General features: G+C 42.5%; 1 protein-coding gene across 2 annotated transcripts; it reads right to left on the bottom strand.

The window, feature by feature from the left end:
* Positions 1–1,603: 1,603 nt before the first annotated feature.
* LOC113631347 (zinc finger protein 396-like) lies at positions 1,604–8,603 on the bottom strand. 2 transcript variants are annotated; one of them, XM_027127738.1, is made up of 5 exons: positions 8,464–8,603; positions 5,784–6,274; positions 5,368–5,512; positions 4,122–4,463; positions 1,604–3,408 (listed from the first exon to the last, which is right to left on the bottom strand). In XM_027127738.1, exons 2-5 carry the CDS (start codon positions 6,201–6,203, stop codon positions 3,347–3,349), a joined length of 969 nt encoding a protein of 322 aa, XP_026983539.1. In that variant the 5' UTR covers positions 6,204–6,274; positions 8,464–8,603; the 3' UTR covers positions 1,604–3,346. The 2 variants fall into 2 exon arrangements, with proteins under 2 accessions (XP_026983539.1, XP_026983538.1); XM_027127737.1 differs by having other exon boundaries at positions 1,611–4,463; positions 8,464–8,595.
* Positions 8,604–14,628: the final 6,025 nt, after the last annotated feature.

Raw genomic sequence — 14,628 nt, forward strand, 5'->3', positions numbered from 1 at the left:
TTCAACTGTACCATTTTTTTTTTTTTTTAGATTCCACATATAAGCAGCATATGATATTTGCCTTTCTCTGTCTGACTTACTTCACTATGACAATCTCCAGGTCCATCCATGTTGCTGCAAATGACATTATTTTGTTCTTTTTTATGGCCGACTGTAGTTTGATATTTTAAAAATACCGTATTTCATGTGATAAATGTAATGCCAGGGTGAGAACAGATTACTATGGAATCAACAGAAAGGTGTGGAGGTGGTCCCAACCTATTCTTAGGATGTTACAGTAGGCTTCCTGGAAGAAGTGGCATTTAAGCTAAAACCTGAAGAATACACAGGAGTTAAGATAAAGTGCAGAAGCTGGATAAGAGTTTAAAAGGAACACATACAAAGGCCCAGAGGCAGGAGGACTTCTAATTCAGAATGTCCTTGGCATAGAGTATTAAGGAGGCAGTAACAAAAGAGAAAGCTGAAATGGTAAACTGTGGTCACATCATGAAAAGCCTCAAAAACCTTGTTTAGGAGTTCTGATTTTATATTAAAAGCAATGGGGGGAAATCCCTGGCAGTCCAGTGGTTAGGACTCCATGCTTTCACTGCTGAGGGCCCACGTTCAATCCCGGTGGGGGAACTAAGATACTGCAAGACTTGCGGCTTGGCCAAAGGGGGGAAAAAAAGCAATGGGTGGCTTGTGTTTTAAGCAAGGAGGGTACATGATCAAATTTATGTTTTAGAGAGATCACTGTGTTTGAAAGAGATGGATGCATATGAAGGAGGCAAAACTAAGGGCCATTTTGCTCCCCCCGACTCAGGGATTAGCCACCATCTTGAATTTTTAAGAATATGCTAGAAAAGTCACATCAGCATATTTGAATGTTGAAGAGATGGATCCTGAAGGAAAGCAAAAGGATGAATAAAAAAGAGAATAACTGATGGCAGCCAACATCCTTCAGAGGTGGGAAGGAATGCTGAGGGACCAGAGAAGAGACCCCTCTTTCATTCTGAAAGGAAGGGGAGAGGAAATGATGGGTGAGATGTAGATAAGTTGACAAACTTGGTGGAGTTCTCATCTTTTTTTTTTTTTAATTGATAATGAAGGAGGCAAAATCATAGCCATCTGCTCATGAAAAGGAAAGTGGCCAAGAAGGAGTATGGCAAACACTGTTGGCTGACTCAGTGTGGTTCCCAATCCTCATCTGCCCTGCTGCTTTCCCTCTAGGAGTTGAAAACACTGGCTTTACTAGACACACCTGCAACAAGGAAACATAAGCAGAATTTTGCTAGGGTTTCTTGGAAAGCTTTCCCTTTCCCTAGTAGAGGACATGGCCATGGCTGGAGTCCCTCTTCCTCTCTGACTTGACCCCAAATGCCATTCCCAGAGCTGAGACAGCTCTCTTGCATATCTGAGAAAATAAGTATGAAGGAAAGGCCCAAAGAAGTGCAGAGACAGCAGCCAGACAAGTCATTGTTCAGCTGCCGATTGACAGCCAGCAGCAACTCGCCTCCAGATTTCTGGTTGCAAAGTCTAATTTGTTTAAGCCACCAAAGGTGGATTTTGTATCCAGAAGCATTCCTGATACAGGAAGTTTCAAGGACAGTGACAAACATCTGACCTGGTCTCTGAAGAGAATGGGAGAGAAAGAGGGAACATAGGATTAGAGATAATAATAAAGGCTCAGATGAAGTGAAATTCATTTAAAAAACACCAATTTCATTTTGGAGTATTTACTATCTGTGGAAATTAATCAGTTTGATGGGGTGCTAATATGCTAATTTTATCAAGGTTATACCAAGTCATATTAATTCTCCAGTTAGATAAACTAGCACCTTCTACTTATTAGGAGACCTGTGTAAGTGCAAGATAACTTTTAGAGTACTCAGCGACACCCTTTAAAGATTCGTTATTCTAAGATGATATGATTCACATCACTGTCTGGTGGAGAAGTTCAGATTATTCACACTGAAGACAATGTAATCTTGCAAAGTTTATGGCAGAAGCAAGTGAACAAAGACGCTTCCCTCAGAATACTTGATTTAGATTCTGTCATTTTATTCACATAGCACCCAAAAAACTTTCCATGATTAAGCAGTAATTCACAATACATGTATCTTTTGAGGCATTTGCTGCTTTAATAGATGGCTTGTTCCTCTCTTTAATTACAAAAAGAATGAGACCCAAATAAAAAGACTCCTACATTTTTAATAAATGAAAATGTACAAAACTCAATACTCATTCATATTTACTAGAGCTACAAAGTATAATCACTATCAGAAAATTCTAAAATTAAAATTTGTATTCTCCTCTCCCCTTACTAATCTAATATTTATCAATATTCTAACTAAGCAGAGCATGTAATCCCACATTTGTCTCAGGAGTTACTCCAAGCACTAGATATGACTGGATTTTCTGATAATGAAATGTTTACCCTTCATGAGGTACAAAGTTCACCATGAGGCCTATCCTCCCTTCTCCTTCTAAGGACTTTCATTTCTCATGGTTGCCTCCATATTGGGTAACGGTGGCACCATGGGAGACACGACAATCCATGTATTCTTGTAATACATACAGAGTTTTATTAAGAATCCCTGGAAAGGGGGACATTATGTTATATATTGTCAGAATACTTAAAAAAAATACCAGTCATTTACTTTTTAAACAAGAGAATCTGATTGAATTAAATGTGGGTTAAACTCAATGGACTCTTTAAATTGAACTTTAGTGATTTTCTCATTTGTACAAGAGTATCAAAATCCAAGGTCTTAACATCATGATAAATTGTCTAGAAACTCATTTACTAAGAATGCATAAGACCCTGAAAAGGTTGTCCTGGGATGCCTGAAACATGTTCACAGCTGATTTATGCCAGAACAGAGGCCATGAAGAACTCTGAAGGATAGTCACCAGCTGTTAAGGGTTCCCATTTCCAGGTAAGTACAGTTCTCCATTATGTGCTGCACTTACCAGGTAACATCAGTCTCATTTGGACAGTCTTTTCTTCATCTTCCTTATTACTTTATGTTAAGGTGATCATCAACTTTATATAAGCACCCACAGATAACTGTTCATTATTAGAACACTCATCATATTTAGGCCACTTCCTAAAGACACGTAGAGCAAATCTTAATGCTTTCACTGAGATATTTCCAATATAAATTGTAAAGGAGATAATTTTTTTTTTCCTACACAGGAAATTACTTAGTATCATCAACAGTACGTATAGATGATATTATACATCAACTAAACCTCAATTTTAAAAATTGAAACAAAACAGTATGTAGGTTCTCAGGTTTTTGTAAGAGACGAGTAAAGTCCCTTTACTCACCTGCTTCCTAACAATGACCCTGGACATTTCAGCTTAGGTCTTGAGGTACATATTCTTTTGGGTCTCCTCAATCTTATTCTCATATTTTGAATCTGGTAACAGAAAATAAAACAGGAAATTTATTATATTTTATTATTATTATTTTTGGCCACGCCATGTGACTTGGAGGATATTAGTTCCCTGATGAGGGACTGAATCCAGGCCTGCAGCAGTGAAAGTGTGGAGTCCTAACCACTGGACTGCCAGAGAATTTCCAGGAAATTTTTTTAAAAAACTGATTTAATCTTTGGTCTAGTAACTCCAATGTGCAAATAATGAAATGGAGAATACCCACTTATATACTAACTCACACACTCCTTCTCAACAGGGAAAACGTACTTGTCTAAAAAGGAACATACTAGTTCATTATTTGTGTTAATAATGGAAACAGTAGAACATGTCTGAGAGTATCTTTTCAAGAGTTGCACTAGGGATGGAAATCCGATTTAAGCTTTAGAATCTCAATCGTCTGAACTGACACTGTACAGAAAAGCAAACAATGCTGACAGAAAATATTCTACATTCTCTCCTGTGGCTTTTACAACCTTTCAAAGGAAATTGGTGCCCACTGAAACTACCGATTTATGCTAAAGGAGTATCGGTGCCTTGTGTCTGCTCCCCTGTTGAAAAAGTTCTCAATAAATGGTTTGACTCCCTCACAGCACTGATGGGACTTTCTCTCTAGTATGTTTTTTCCTATGTCTGAAAAGATTCGAGCTCTGACTAAAGGCTTTCCCACAATCATGACATTTGAAGGGTTTCTCCCCAGTGTGGGTTCTTCGATGTTGAATCAGGATTGCACTTCGGCTGAAAGCCTTTGCACACACGTCACATGTATAAGGTTTCTCTCCACTGTGGATCCTCTGATGTAGATTAAGGGCTGAGCTCTGAGTAAAGACTTTCCCACATTCATTACACTTGTGTTGTTTTTTTCGAGTACGGTTTCCCTGTCTTCTTTCAAACTTTCTATCTTGTTCACAGGTTCCTCTAAATGTGAAACTCTGGGAAGCATTCATTTGAAGAGTGTTAGAAACTTTGTGATGCATTTCTTTGCCTGAGGAAGTCTTTCGCCTTGAAGCTGATTTCACATTTATAGTTCCGGTGTCTCTATCTGAAATAATACATGGAAAAGCAAATGTAACCAGTTCTCCGTCCAGAAGGAAGGAAAACGAAATAGAATGATCCAAATGAAATATATATAGACTATTTTTTAGCTGGCATGTTTGAAATATAGCATCACAATGTGGAGGATGGAGAGGGTAAGGCAGAAAACACTGAGAAGATCAAAAGGTGAAAGAGATTTATATACTGATGAGGCGGGCAACTATAAAGATGAAAAGCTCTAAAAAAAAAAGATGAAAAGCTCTGTGCAAAAGGTAGAATGGTGGGTAGGGGTAAAAAGATACATTAGAAACTGAGGAAAGTCTGGAAGAAAAGAAAGGGCCTAAGATGAGGAATTATTGGAGAAGCAGAGGAGCAACTGAAGGAGAGGAATTAAATGTGGTAGTGGGTAGCAATAAGCAAGATTTAGTACAAGAGTATCAATAAACAAAAGTTATAAAAATAAATGAATCAGTCTTTAGACCGTGACCTTGGGGGTCCCTCAAAAGGGCCTCAGGGACTGCCTGATGGCGGAAGAGGTGGGACGACACTGCTTGTTCCTGCTTTAGTCAGAGTAGCTGTGTTTTCATCTGTTTAATATATTGCAACTCCACATAAAATTTCATTGAGAAGAGGGCCATGCTGCTTAAAAAAAGGTTTGAAAATCCGGATGGAGATGATGTCAAGGATTCAAAAATCTGAACGATATTATAAGAATCTCTGAGAAGGAAATGAGGACAAAATACTGAGAAAGTGCACTGGCAGGATATATAATGGTGGAAGTTCCCACAGGAACAGGAGGCAGGAGGGGAGATTGGAGACCTCTTACAGAAAGCAGCCTAGATGTGTGTGATGGGTGGGCTGAGAGGCCACCTTCCCACCCCCCCAACCATGACCTGAACCCTGCCCCTCACCATTTTGTCTTAAGGTGTGATGCTCCTTCGATGCCCACTGCAGTTGCTTTTTTGTGGGCTTAAGCTGGCTACGTGGTGTCTCCTGAGTGATTTCACAAGTTGATAGCTTCTTTGCAAGCATGTCCTCATTTCGTCCAAGAGAGACCTAGAAACAGTTTGGTACTAACTGAGGCTTGAAGAAGGGAATCAGGTTGGAACTTGAAGATAAAATAACAGAGAAGAAACTATCCTGGGACACAGGAAAAGGGAGGAAAAAGGCAGAGGCGCATTCTGTTTTCTGGCACAGCTGGGAGTCCACTCACCACACTCTACATTTAGTTGTGCTGAGTGGGAGTACAATTTGGGAGCTCTAACCCCAGTGATGTGCCAGAGCTCCTGACTCAGCCTTGTCCCTCATGCCCACAGCCCCTTCTCACCTGTTCAGCCGCCCTGTCATGCTCTTTCTCCAGCTCCTCCAGCATCACCACGGCTTCCTCTCCACTCTCTGGTCGGTTCTCTTCAAACCAGGCCTGCAGCTCCTCAGGCAACATGGCCAGGAACTGCTCCAGCACCAGCAGCTCCAGGATCTGCTCCTTGCTATGCACCTCTGGCCTCAGCCACTGACAGCACAGCTCGCGGAGCCGGCTCAGAGCCTCCCGGGGCCCAGATGACTCTTGGTAGTCAAACTGCCTGAACCGCTGGCGGTAGGTCTCTGAGCTGTAGTAGCTGCTCCAGTGGCGGCTGGAGACCATATTAGAGGCCTGCCCTCCCTCTTCCACCTTCATTACCAGAATGCAGTCAGGGTCCCCTGAAGTTTGTGGAAGGAGTTTTGATGTCTCTCTCAATTTTGCAGACATTTGGACTAGGAATAGCTCAGAACTGCTGGGCTTTAATCTTCAAGAAGGTGAAACTCTCCTTATGGACACTCCTAAATATGATTAAAGAGACAAGTGGAAACAAGACAGAGACAAATGCTTCTTAGAAGGATACAACTAAGATTAGAAACATAAAGACTGTACAGAAAGTGCTGCCCTTAATCTTAACATAAACCATGCTTTCAAAGAACACTTCCTTCTCTAAGAGAATCAAAGAGCTCAGAGGCATTAATTTATATACATGAGTAATTTGCAATTTATTCTGAAAATCATGCACGTGAGGCTGACTAAATATCACAATAAGAGTTCAGCCAGTGTTGCAGAGGAGCTCCTGGAGAACAGAAATAAGGGAAGGCTGAGGAAAGTTATGACTCTGGGTCAGCCTCGAAGAGCCAGTTAATTTTTTCTAGACTGCTTCAAGGAGCTCTAAGGAACAGTCTCACGAGAGAAGTACTTTTGCATAGATTTTTTTTTCGATGCTTACTAATTTTTAAAACAATATTACTTTGGCATTAAAGGGACCATTCAAAAGAAAAAAGCATATTCCTCCATCTTAATGTATTTCCATTTTTTCATGTCCATGTCTACTGCTCATCTGTGACATCCATATTATTTACTTAATTATCTCTTTACTGTAGAATATTTAGGCTGTTTCTAATTTTTACTATTATAAACAATGCTAGGAAGCACATTTTCAGAAAATATACTATTTTTCTCCTTTCAAATTATTTCCTTCAAAGATGTCCCAAGGACTTGACTTACTGGGGTCAAAGGAAAAGGGACAAATATCTTGCTATGTATTATCAAATAGATTATAGAAAACGCTGTATCAAATCACAGTGTCACCAGCAACATAGTGATGTATGGGGGCAACAATTTCTCCAAGTATCGCTAGCTTGTTAGCAGGAAGGGGGTGGGAAGACGTTTTCCTTAGTAGCATTTTAGTATATGTATCACTAGTAACTGACAGCTAATTTAAACTGTTATATGTGCCCCTATTTTTCCTCTCTACCATTTTTTTCCCCACTTCACCGAGAACTCTTCTAGGCACTGAAGATATGGCGGTGACCCGAACAAAGCCTGCGGCTGCATAAAGCTTATATTCTAGCCCGGGAAAGACAAGGTTACCAAATAAATGACACAACTTTATACAGTGCTCCACAACTGAAACGCAGAGAATTTACTATGTGCTAAGCACTCGTTTAGGGATCTTAATAAATATAAACTCATTTAAATCCCCACAAAAGCCCTGTAAGGTTCTTTTCATCCCCACGTTGAGGAACCCGCCAGGGCAAGCTCAGGTAACGAGACCAAAGGCAAAGGAGCAGGGCTGGGGTCTGAGTTCAGGCCATCCACACCTTCTACGGTGCTGCGCGGTCCAGAGCCGGTGGCCGGGGTCCCAGAGCAAAGAAAGGCAGCAGACCCATATGATCCTGAGCCGGAACCGAATGTGGGATCGAGACCGGAGCGACAGGTGGGGTTTGAGGCCACGTGTCTGGAGCCGTCTAAGGGAGTTACACAGAGGGCCCCTAAGCTAAAGCATCCTCTGGAAGTCGCAGGAGTGGCCACCGGGACGCACTTTGCGTCTCCCGCACCAGGAGCGGAGTCTGTGCCGGGTCCACAATTGCTCTCAGTTCCACCCAAGAGACCAAACCCCCAACACCGCGCGAGGGTCCGTATCGAACCCGGTCCCTGGAGGGGAGGTTTCGCCCAAAGTCCCAGATCCGGGGGTCTTTCCCGAGGGGACCGACTCTCCCTTGGAAATACCTCCTCTGCTGAGCCTGCTCCCGACGGTCCCGGGACACCTTCCTCCACCACACGGCGCCGCTCCCGGACGGGGACCCGACTCCGCGAGACCACACGAGGAGAATGGGCGCGGGGGAAGGGTGCGCGGGAGGTCAGGTAAGCGCGCGGAGGGTGATGGGAGGAGGTCGGCTTCGGGGGCGGGGGTCAGGCGCCACAGGGTACCCGGACAAGGAGAGGGGGTGCACGCACGCGTTGTAAGAGGCCAGGAGGTGCGGGGACGAGGTGGAGGCCGCGAGGAAGCGCCGGGGGCGTGAGGAAGAGGTAGCCGGGGTGGGGGCGGGGAGGGGTATGAAGAGGGGGTGCGCGGGCGCGTGCTAGGAGTGGTGGTGGGGCTCCCGTGAGGTGGCCCCAGGCCGGCGGCCATCCCTTCCCAATCCCCCGGGTGCCGGTCGCTTCTCCCAGAGGCCTAGCAGAGCGAAGAGACCTCAACTCTCACCTCCGGCCTCGGAAGGACGACCCCGCGTTTTGGGGGAGAAGCCGGGGAAGCGCCCAACAGGACGCTGCTTCCGGTCCTCGCGGCGGGTTGGGGGGCGGGGCTCGGGATGCCGGAGACGTTGCCATGGAGACGAGCCGAGGCCCGCGCCTCAGGCTTCCAGAGAGGTAGCTCTTGGACTGCGGGGAAGAGCGAAATACCGACGGATGGGAATCCAGCTGCTTGGGATCCCCGTTCAAAGAAACCAGCATTATTTTTCTCAGAGTACTTTTACTTACATTATTTCGTTTACTCTTTCGATAAGCCAGTACGGTTATCCCCATTTTACAGGGAATAAACCCAAAGTTTCTGTGACTTGGCCAAGGTCACGGAGGAGACTCCCGGGCTTTCCACCGCTACGCACAACTTTCTGTAATACCATCTGCGCTCCTGAGGCTGGCTACGCTCCAAGTATCGTCGTAAGAAATGTGTTTGACCCTCCCATCCTCACCCCATGTTTTCACGAGAACCTAATGGCCCTTGAAAAGGTGTGAACCCGCGCACGCACATATTTTGGCACTAATATATACATATATATGTCCTCAGATAATCTTGAGTAAATTTAAAAATAAATTTGAGGCTAACTGAGCTACAAGGCCACAGCCCCACATATTGGCTCCCTCCTCCACCCACTTTCTCTAGGGACTCTTGGAAATATAGAGGGAAGTAGGGAATCAGGGAGAGGACAGCAATGCTTGAAAATTAATAAACGACAATAAGAAGAAAAAAACCCTTTTGGTATGAGCAAACAAATAAAAAAGAAAGGTATATTAGTAATGGAGTCTGAAGTGATGAGAGAAAAGGCTGGTTTACTCAGTCTATGCCAGACCTAGGGGATTAGTGGAGAAACTTGCATCTTAATTAACCTACAATGTTATTAAATTTGAAGAATTTATTTTTTTAAAGAAATTCTTGCTTCTACAGCGGTATTTCATGGGGTAAGATTTTTTGTTGAGTTAATTGCTAACACAAATAGCAAGACAACCCAAAATTGTACAAGGGAATGTATTTATGGTAATGGTGGGTAGGTTAAATGACTCAAGGCAATGAGGAATCTGAAACAGATCCTCAAGGGCAATCTTGGCAGTGGTGTGAAGTCATAGAAGGTAGTTTAAGGAGAAAATGGACAGCAGTCAAAAGCTGCAAGGAGAATAAGGAACTGTGAAAAGCCATGTGATTTGGCAGGAAGTCAGAGGTGAGTACATCAGCTAGGATTCTACCAAATAGCTGGACGCAAGAACCTAAAGTTTCTTTTAAAAAAGGGAGGCTTCTGGGCTTCCCTGGTGGCGCAGTGGTTAAGAATCCGCCTGCCAATGCAGGGGACATGGGTTTGAGCCCTGGTCCAGGAAGATCCCACATGCCACGGAGCAACTAAGCCCATGCGCCACACTACTGAGCCTGCGCTCTAGAGCCCACGAGCCACAACTACTGAGCCTGTGTGCCACAAGTACTGAAGCCTGTGCTCCTAGAGCTCCACAACAAGAGAAACCACCACAGTGAGAAGCCTGCGCATCGCAATGAAGAGTAGCGCCTGATCGCCGCAACTAGAGAAAGTGCGCGTGCAGCAACGAAGACCCAACGCAGCCAAAAAAAAGAAAAGAAAAAATAAAGGGAGCAAATGTAAAAGATTGGTTGTAATAAATAGTTCACAGTAAGCTTGATAAAGGGCAGGCTTTTGTTTGTTTGTTTTTATTTTTTTAATGTTTGGGTGGAAAGCAATTAACAGGAACAAGCTCCTAGTAGAGCAAGCATGTAGCTGTATACCAGATGCATGGTAAACACTGGGAATTCAGATCTGAGATACAGATTCCTTTTTTTTTTTTTTTTTTATTTGGCTGCGTCTTAGTTGTTAGTCTTAGTTGCAGGCATGCGGGATCTTCGTTGCGTCATGCAGGCTTCTCTCTAGTTGTGGCTCGCAGGCTCCAGAGTATGCGGCCTCAGTAGTTGTGGTGCTCCGGGTTAGTTGCCCCGTGGCATGTGGGACCTTAGTTCCCTGACCAGATATCGAACCCACGTCCCCTGCATTGGAAGGTGGATTCTTAACCACTGGACCACCAGGGAAGTCCTGAGATACATATTCTTGCTCTTTAGGAACTGATAGACTACTTAAGGAGAAGAGTATATAAACTGACTATTCCAAACAAAGTGGCAGATGTTCTGATGGAGCTACCTACAGGATACTACAAAAGCACAAAGAAAGGGAGGTGTTGGGGAGAACTGAGTGTTGATACATTTCAGACTGAGGGACCAGAACAGAAAGTTTACATTTGTTGGATTGAAGGATGTCAAAACATGAGTGGCTGAGGATGAGGGTGAAGAAGTAAGCAGGGGTCTAGTTTTGAAAGATTTGGCAGGCCAAGTAAAAGGCTGTGAACTAAAATTTTAAGCAGGGTCTTGAGCGACTGGCTCAAGCATATCTGCAATTCAGATAAAATTCTGATGGCAATGTGAAAGATGGGTTTGAGTGGAGACCAAAATAAAGGTAGGGTGACCAGCTCTGAAGCTATTTCAAGGTTCCAGGCTGCAACTGATGGAGGTCTGAACTAGTGGAGGCAGATTCAGGAAATATTTGGGAGGCTGGTGTTTGTTGGATGGTAGGCTGACCATTGGATGGATAGTGCATCATTAAAGAAGTTTAAAAAAAAAAAACAGTATGAGTAGGTTTGACAGTGGCTTATCTGGACTTTTGAGGGGAGTTTTCGGTAGCCTGAATCTGAGTCTGAATGAGATGAAAGCAATACCATACAATCACACAACACAAAATTGGACACTTTGTGAGATTATGTGAAAGTAAATATCAAATGTGCTCTATATCTGAATGCTTCTCCTGTATATTAAACTCCTTGTAAATTTTTTCTTTTTTTTTTTCCCTGCGTGGCGCAGCTTGCGGGATCTTAGTTCCCTAACCAGGGATTGAACCCACGCCCTTGGCAGTGAAAACTTTGAGCCCTAACCACTGGACTGCCAGGGAATTCCCTCCCTGTAAATTTTATAAGCTACTTATAAACACAGTGAAGGAAGAGGGCAATCACTTTATTTATTTTTTTAATTTTTGAATTTTATATTATTTATTTTTGTATACAGCAGGTCCTTATTAGTCATCAGTTTTATACACATCAGTGTATACATGTCAATCCCAATTGCCCAGTTCATCACACCACCACCCCCCACTGCTTTCCCCCCTTGGTGGCCATACATTTGTTCTCTACATCTGTGTCTCAATTTCTGCCCTGCAAACCAGTTCATCTGTACCATTTTTCTAGGTTCCACATATATATGTTAATATACGATATTTGTTTTTCTCTTTCTGACTTACTTCACTCTGTATGACAGTCTCTAGATCCATCCACGTCTCTACAAATGACCCAGTTTTGTTCCTTTTTATGGCTGAGTAATATTCCATTGTATATATGTACCACATCGTCTTTATCCACTCGTCTGTCGATGGGCATTTAGATTGCTTCCATGACCTGGCTATTGTAAATATTGCTGCAATGAATATTGGGGTGCATGTGTCTTTTTGAATTATGGTTTTCTCTGGGTATATGCCCAATAGTGGGATTGCTGGATCATATGGTAATTCAATTTTTAGTTTTTTAAGGAACCTCCATACTGTTCTCCATAGTGGCTGTCTGTATCAATTTACATTCCCACCAACAGTGCAAGAGGGTTCCCTTTTCTCCACACCCTCTCCAGCATTTGTTGTTTGTAGATTTTCTGAGGATGCCCATTCTAACTGGTGTGAGGTGATACCTCATTGTAGTTTTGATTTGCATTTCTCTAATAATTAGTGATGTTGAGCAGCTTTTCATGTACTTCTTGGCCATCTGTATGTCTTTGGAGAAATGTCTATTTAGGTCTTCTGCCCATTTTTGGATTGGGTTGTTTGTTTCTTTAATATTGAGCTGCATGAGCTGTTTATATATTTTAGAGATTAATCCTTTGTCCATTGATTCGTTTGCAAATATTTTCTCCCATTCTGAGGGTTGTCTTTTTGTCTTGGTTATGGTTTCCTTTGCTGTGCAAAAGCTTTGAAGTTTCATTAGTTCCCATTTGTTTATTTTTGTTTTTATTTCCATTACTGGAGGAGGTGGATCAAAAAAGATCTTGCTGTGATTTATGTCAAAGAGTGTTCTTCCTATATTTTCCTCTAAGAATTTTATAGTGTCCGGCCTTACATTTAGGTCTCGAATCCATTTTGAGTTTATTTTTGTGTATGGTGTTAGGGAGTGTTCTAATTTCATTCTCTAACATGTAGCTGTCCAGTTTTCCCAGCACTACTTATTGAAGAGGCTGTCTTTTCTCCATTGTATATCTTTGCCTCCTTTGTCATAGATTAGTTGACTATAGGTGTGTGGGTTTATCTCTGGGTTTTCTATCTTTCTATCTATCCATTGATCTATGTTTATGTTTTTGTGCAAGTACCATATTGTCTTGATTACTGTAGCTTTGTAGTATAGTCTGAAGTCAGGGAGCCTGATTCCTCCAGCTCCTTTTTTTTTCCCTCAAGACCGCTTTGGCTATTTGGGGTCTTTTGTGTCTCCATACAAATTTTAAGATTTTTTGTTCTAGTTCCGTACAAAATGCCATTGGTAATTTGATAGGGATTGCATTGAATCTGTAGATTGCTTTGGGTAGTATAGTCATTTTCACAATATTGATTCTTCCAATCCAAGAACATGGTATATCTCTCCATCTGTTGGTACCATCTTTAATTTCTTTCATCAGTGTCTTATAGTTTTCTGCATACAGGTCTTTTGTCTCCCTAGGTAGGTTTATTCCTAGGTATTGTATTCTTTTTGTTGCAATGGTAAATGGGAGTATTTCCTTAAATTCTCTTTCAGATTTTTCATCATTAGTGTATAGGAATGCAAGAGATTTCTGTGCATTAATTTTGTATCCTGCAACTTTACCAAATTCATTGATTAGTTCTAGTAGTGTTCTGGTAGCATCTTTAGGATTCTCTATGTATAGTATCATGTCATCTGCAAACAGTGACACTTTTACTTCTTCTTTTCCAATTTGTATTCCTTTTATTTCTTTCTCTTCTCTGATTGCCGTAATGACATTATAGAGACATTCACTCCTCAACTTTCTATTCACCTTCCTCACGACATTCCTCATTCCAGCATATTTGCTTTCCACCTAGTTAAAGGCTTTTAGTGGTGTGGCTCTGTTTCCACCTGTGCATAGAACCATTTTTTTCCCTGCCCAGGGTATGTGAAGCAGATGTGTTAGAGACAAGCTGCCATATTTCTATAAGGATAATAGGTTAGAAAGTCAAGAAATTTAGCTTCAGAAATAAAAAGCAATTTGCCTGCAATTGAACTACAGTTTCCAGAGAGTGGTGGATAGAGTGTGTGTAGCAAGTCCAAGTGTGGATACACACTGAATGGCTATGAGAGTTTGGATGTGTCCCTTTGTGGAAGATACGAATTAGGGAAACAACTAAGGAAGATATGAATTAGGGAAACAACTAAGATACAAGTTAGGGAAACAACTAAGGAGGCTTCCCAAACTGAGTTCATGTTCTTCCCCTTATACCCTCAACTGGCCTCGCTCCCCCAATTCCTTGTTTTGATAGTGAAAACTACTGTTAACTCCATGCTCCAGGCAAAAATCTTAGAATTCATCTTGGACATTTCCCTCTCCCTCATTCTACTACCCCCAGTGGGTGCAGAAGTCAGCAGAGGGACCTGGTTCATGCCCTGACTCTGCCACAAGCTAGCTGTGGGCAAGTTCCTGCAATCCTGTACTCCTCATCTCCTCATTTATAAAATAGGGATCATAGTAGTCATCTCATTGGGTGAAGATTAAATAAGATAATGTACGTAGGTAAGTTCCACAGGTGATTCCAGTGGGCAGCTGTATCAGTTTCCTGGGGCTTCTGGAACAAAGTACCACAGAATTGGTGCCTTAAAACAGCAGAAATTTATTCCCTCACAGTTCTGGAGGCCAGACATCCAAAATCCGTTTCACCAGGCTGAAATCAAGGTGTCAGCAGGGCAGCACTGCCTCTGGAAGCTCTAGGGGAAAATCCATTTCTTTCCTCTTCCAGCTCCTGGTGGCTGCCAGCATTCCTTGGCATGTGGCTGCATCACTTCAATTTTCAAGGCCAGTATCTTCAAG

The sequence above is a fragment of the Aethalodelphis obliquidens genome, unplaced genomic scaffold, assembly GCF_003676395.1.
Source record: "Aethalodelphis obliquidens isolate GAN/ISIS:26980383/991018 unplaced genomic scaffold, ASM367639v1 scaffold32, whole genome shotgun sequence".
Taxonomy (NCBI): domain Eukaryota; kingdom Metazoa; phylum Chordata; class Mammalia; order Artiodactyla; family Delphinidae; genus Aethalodelphis; species Aethalodelphis obliquidens.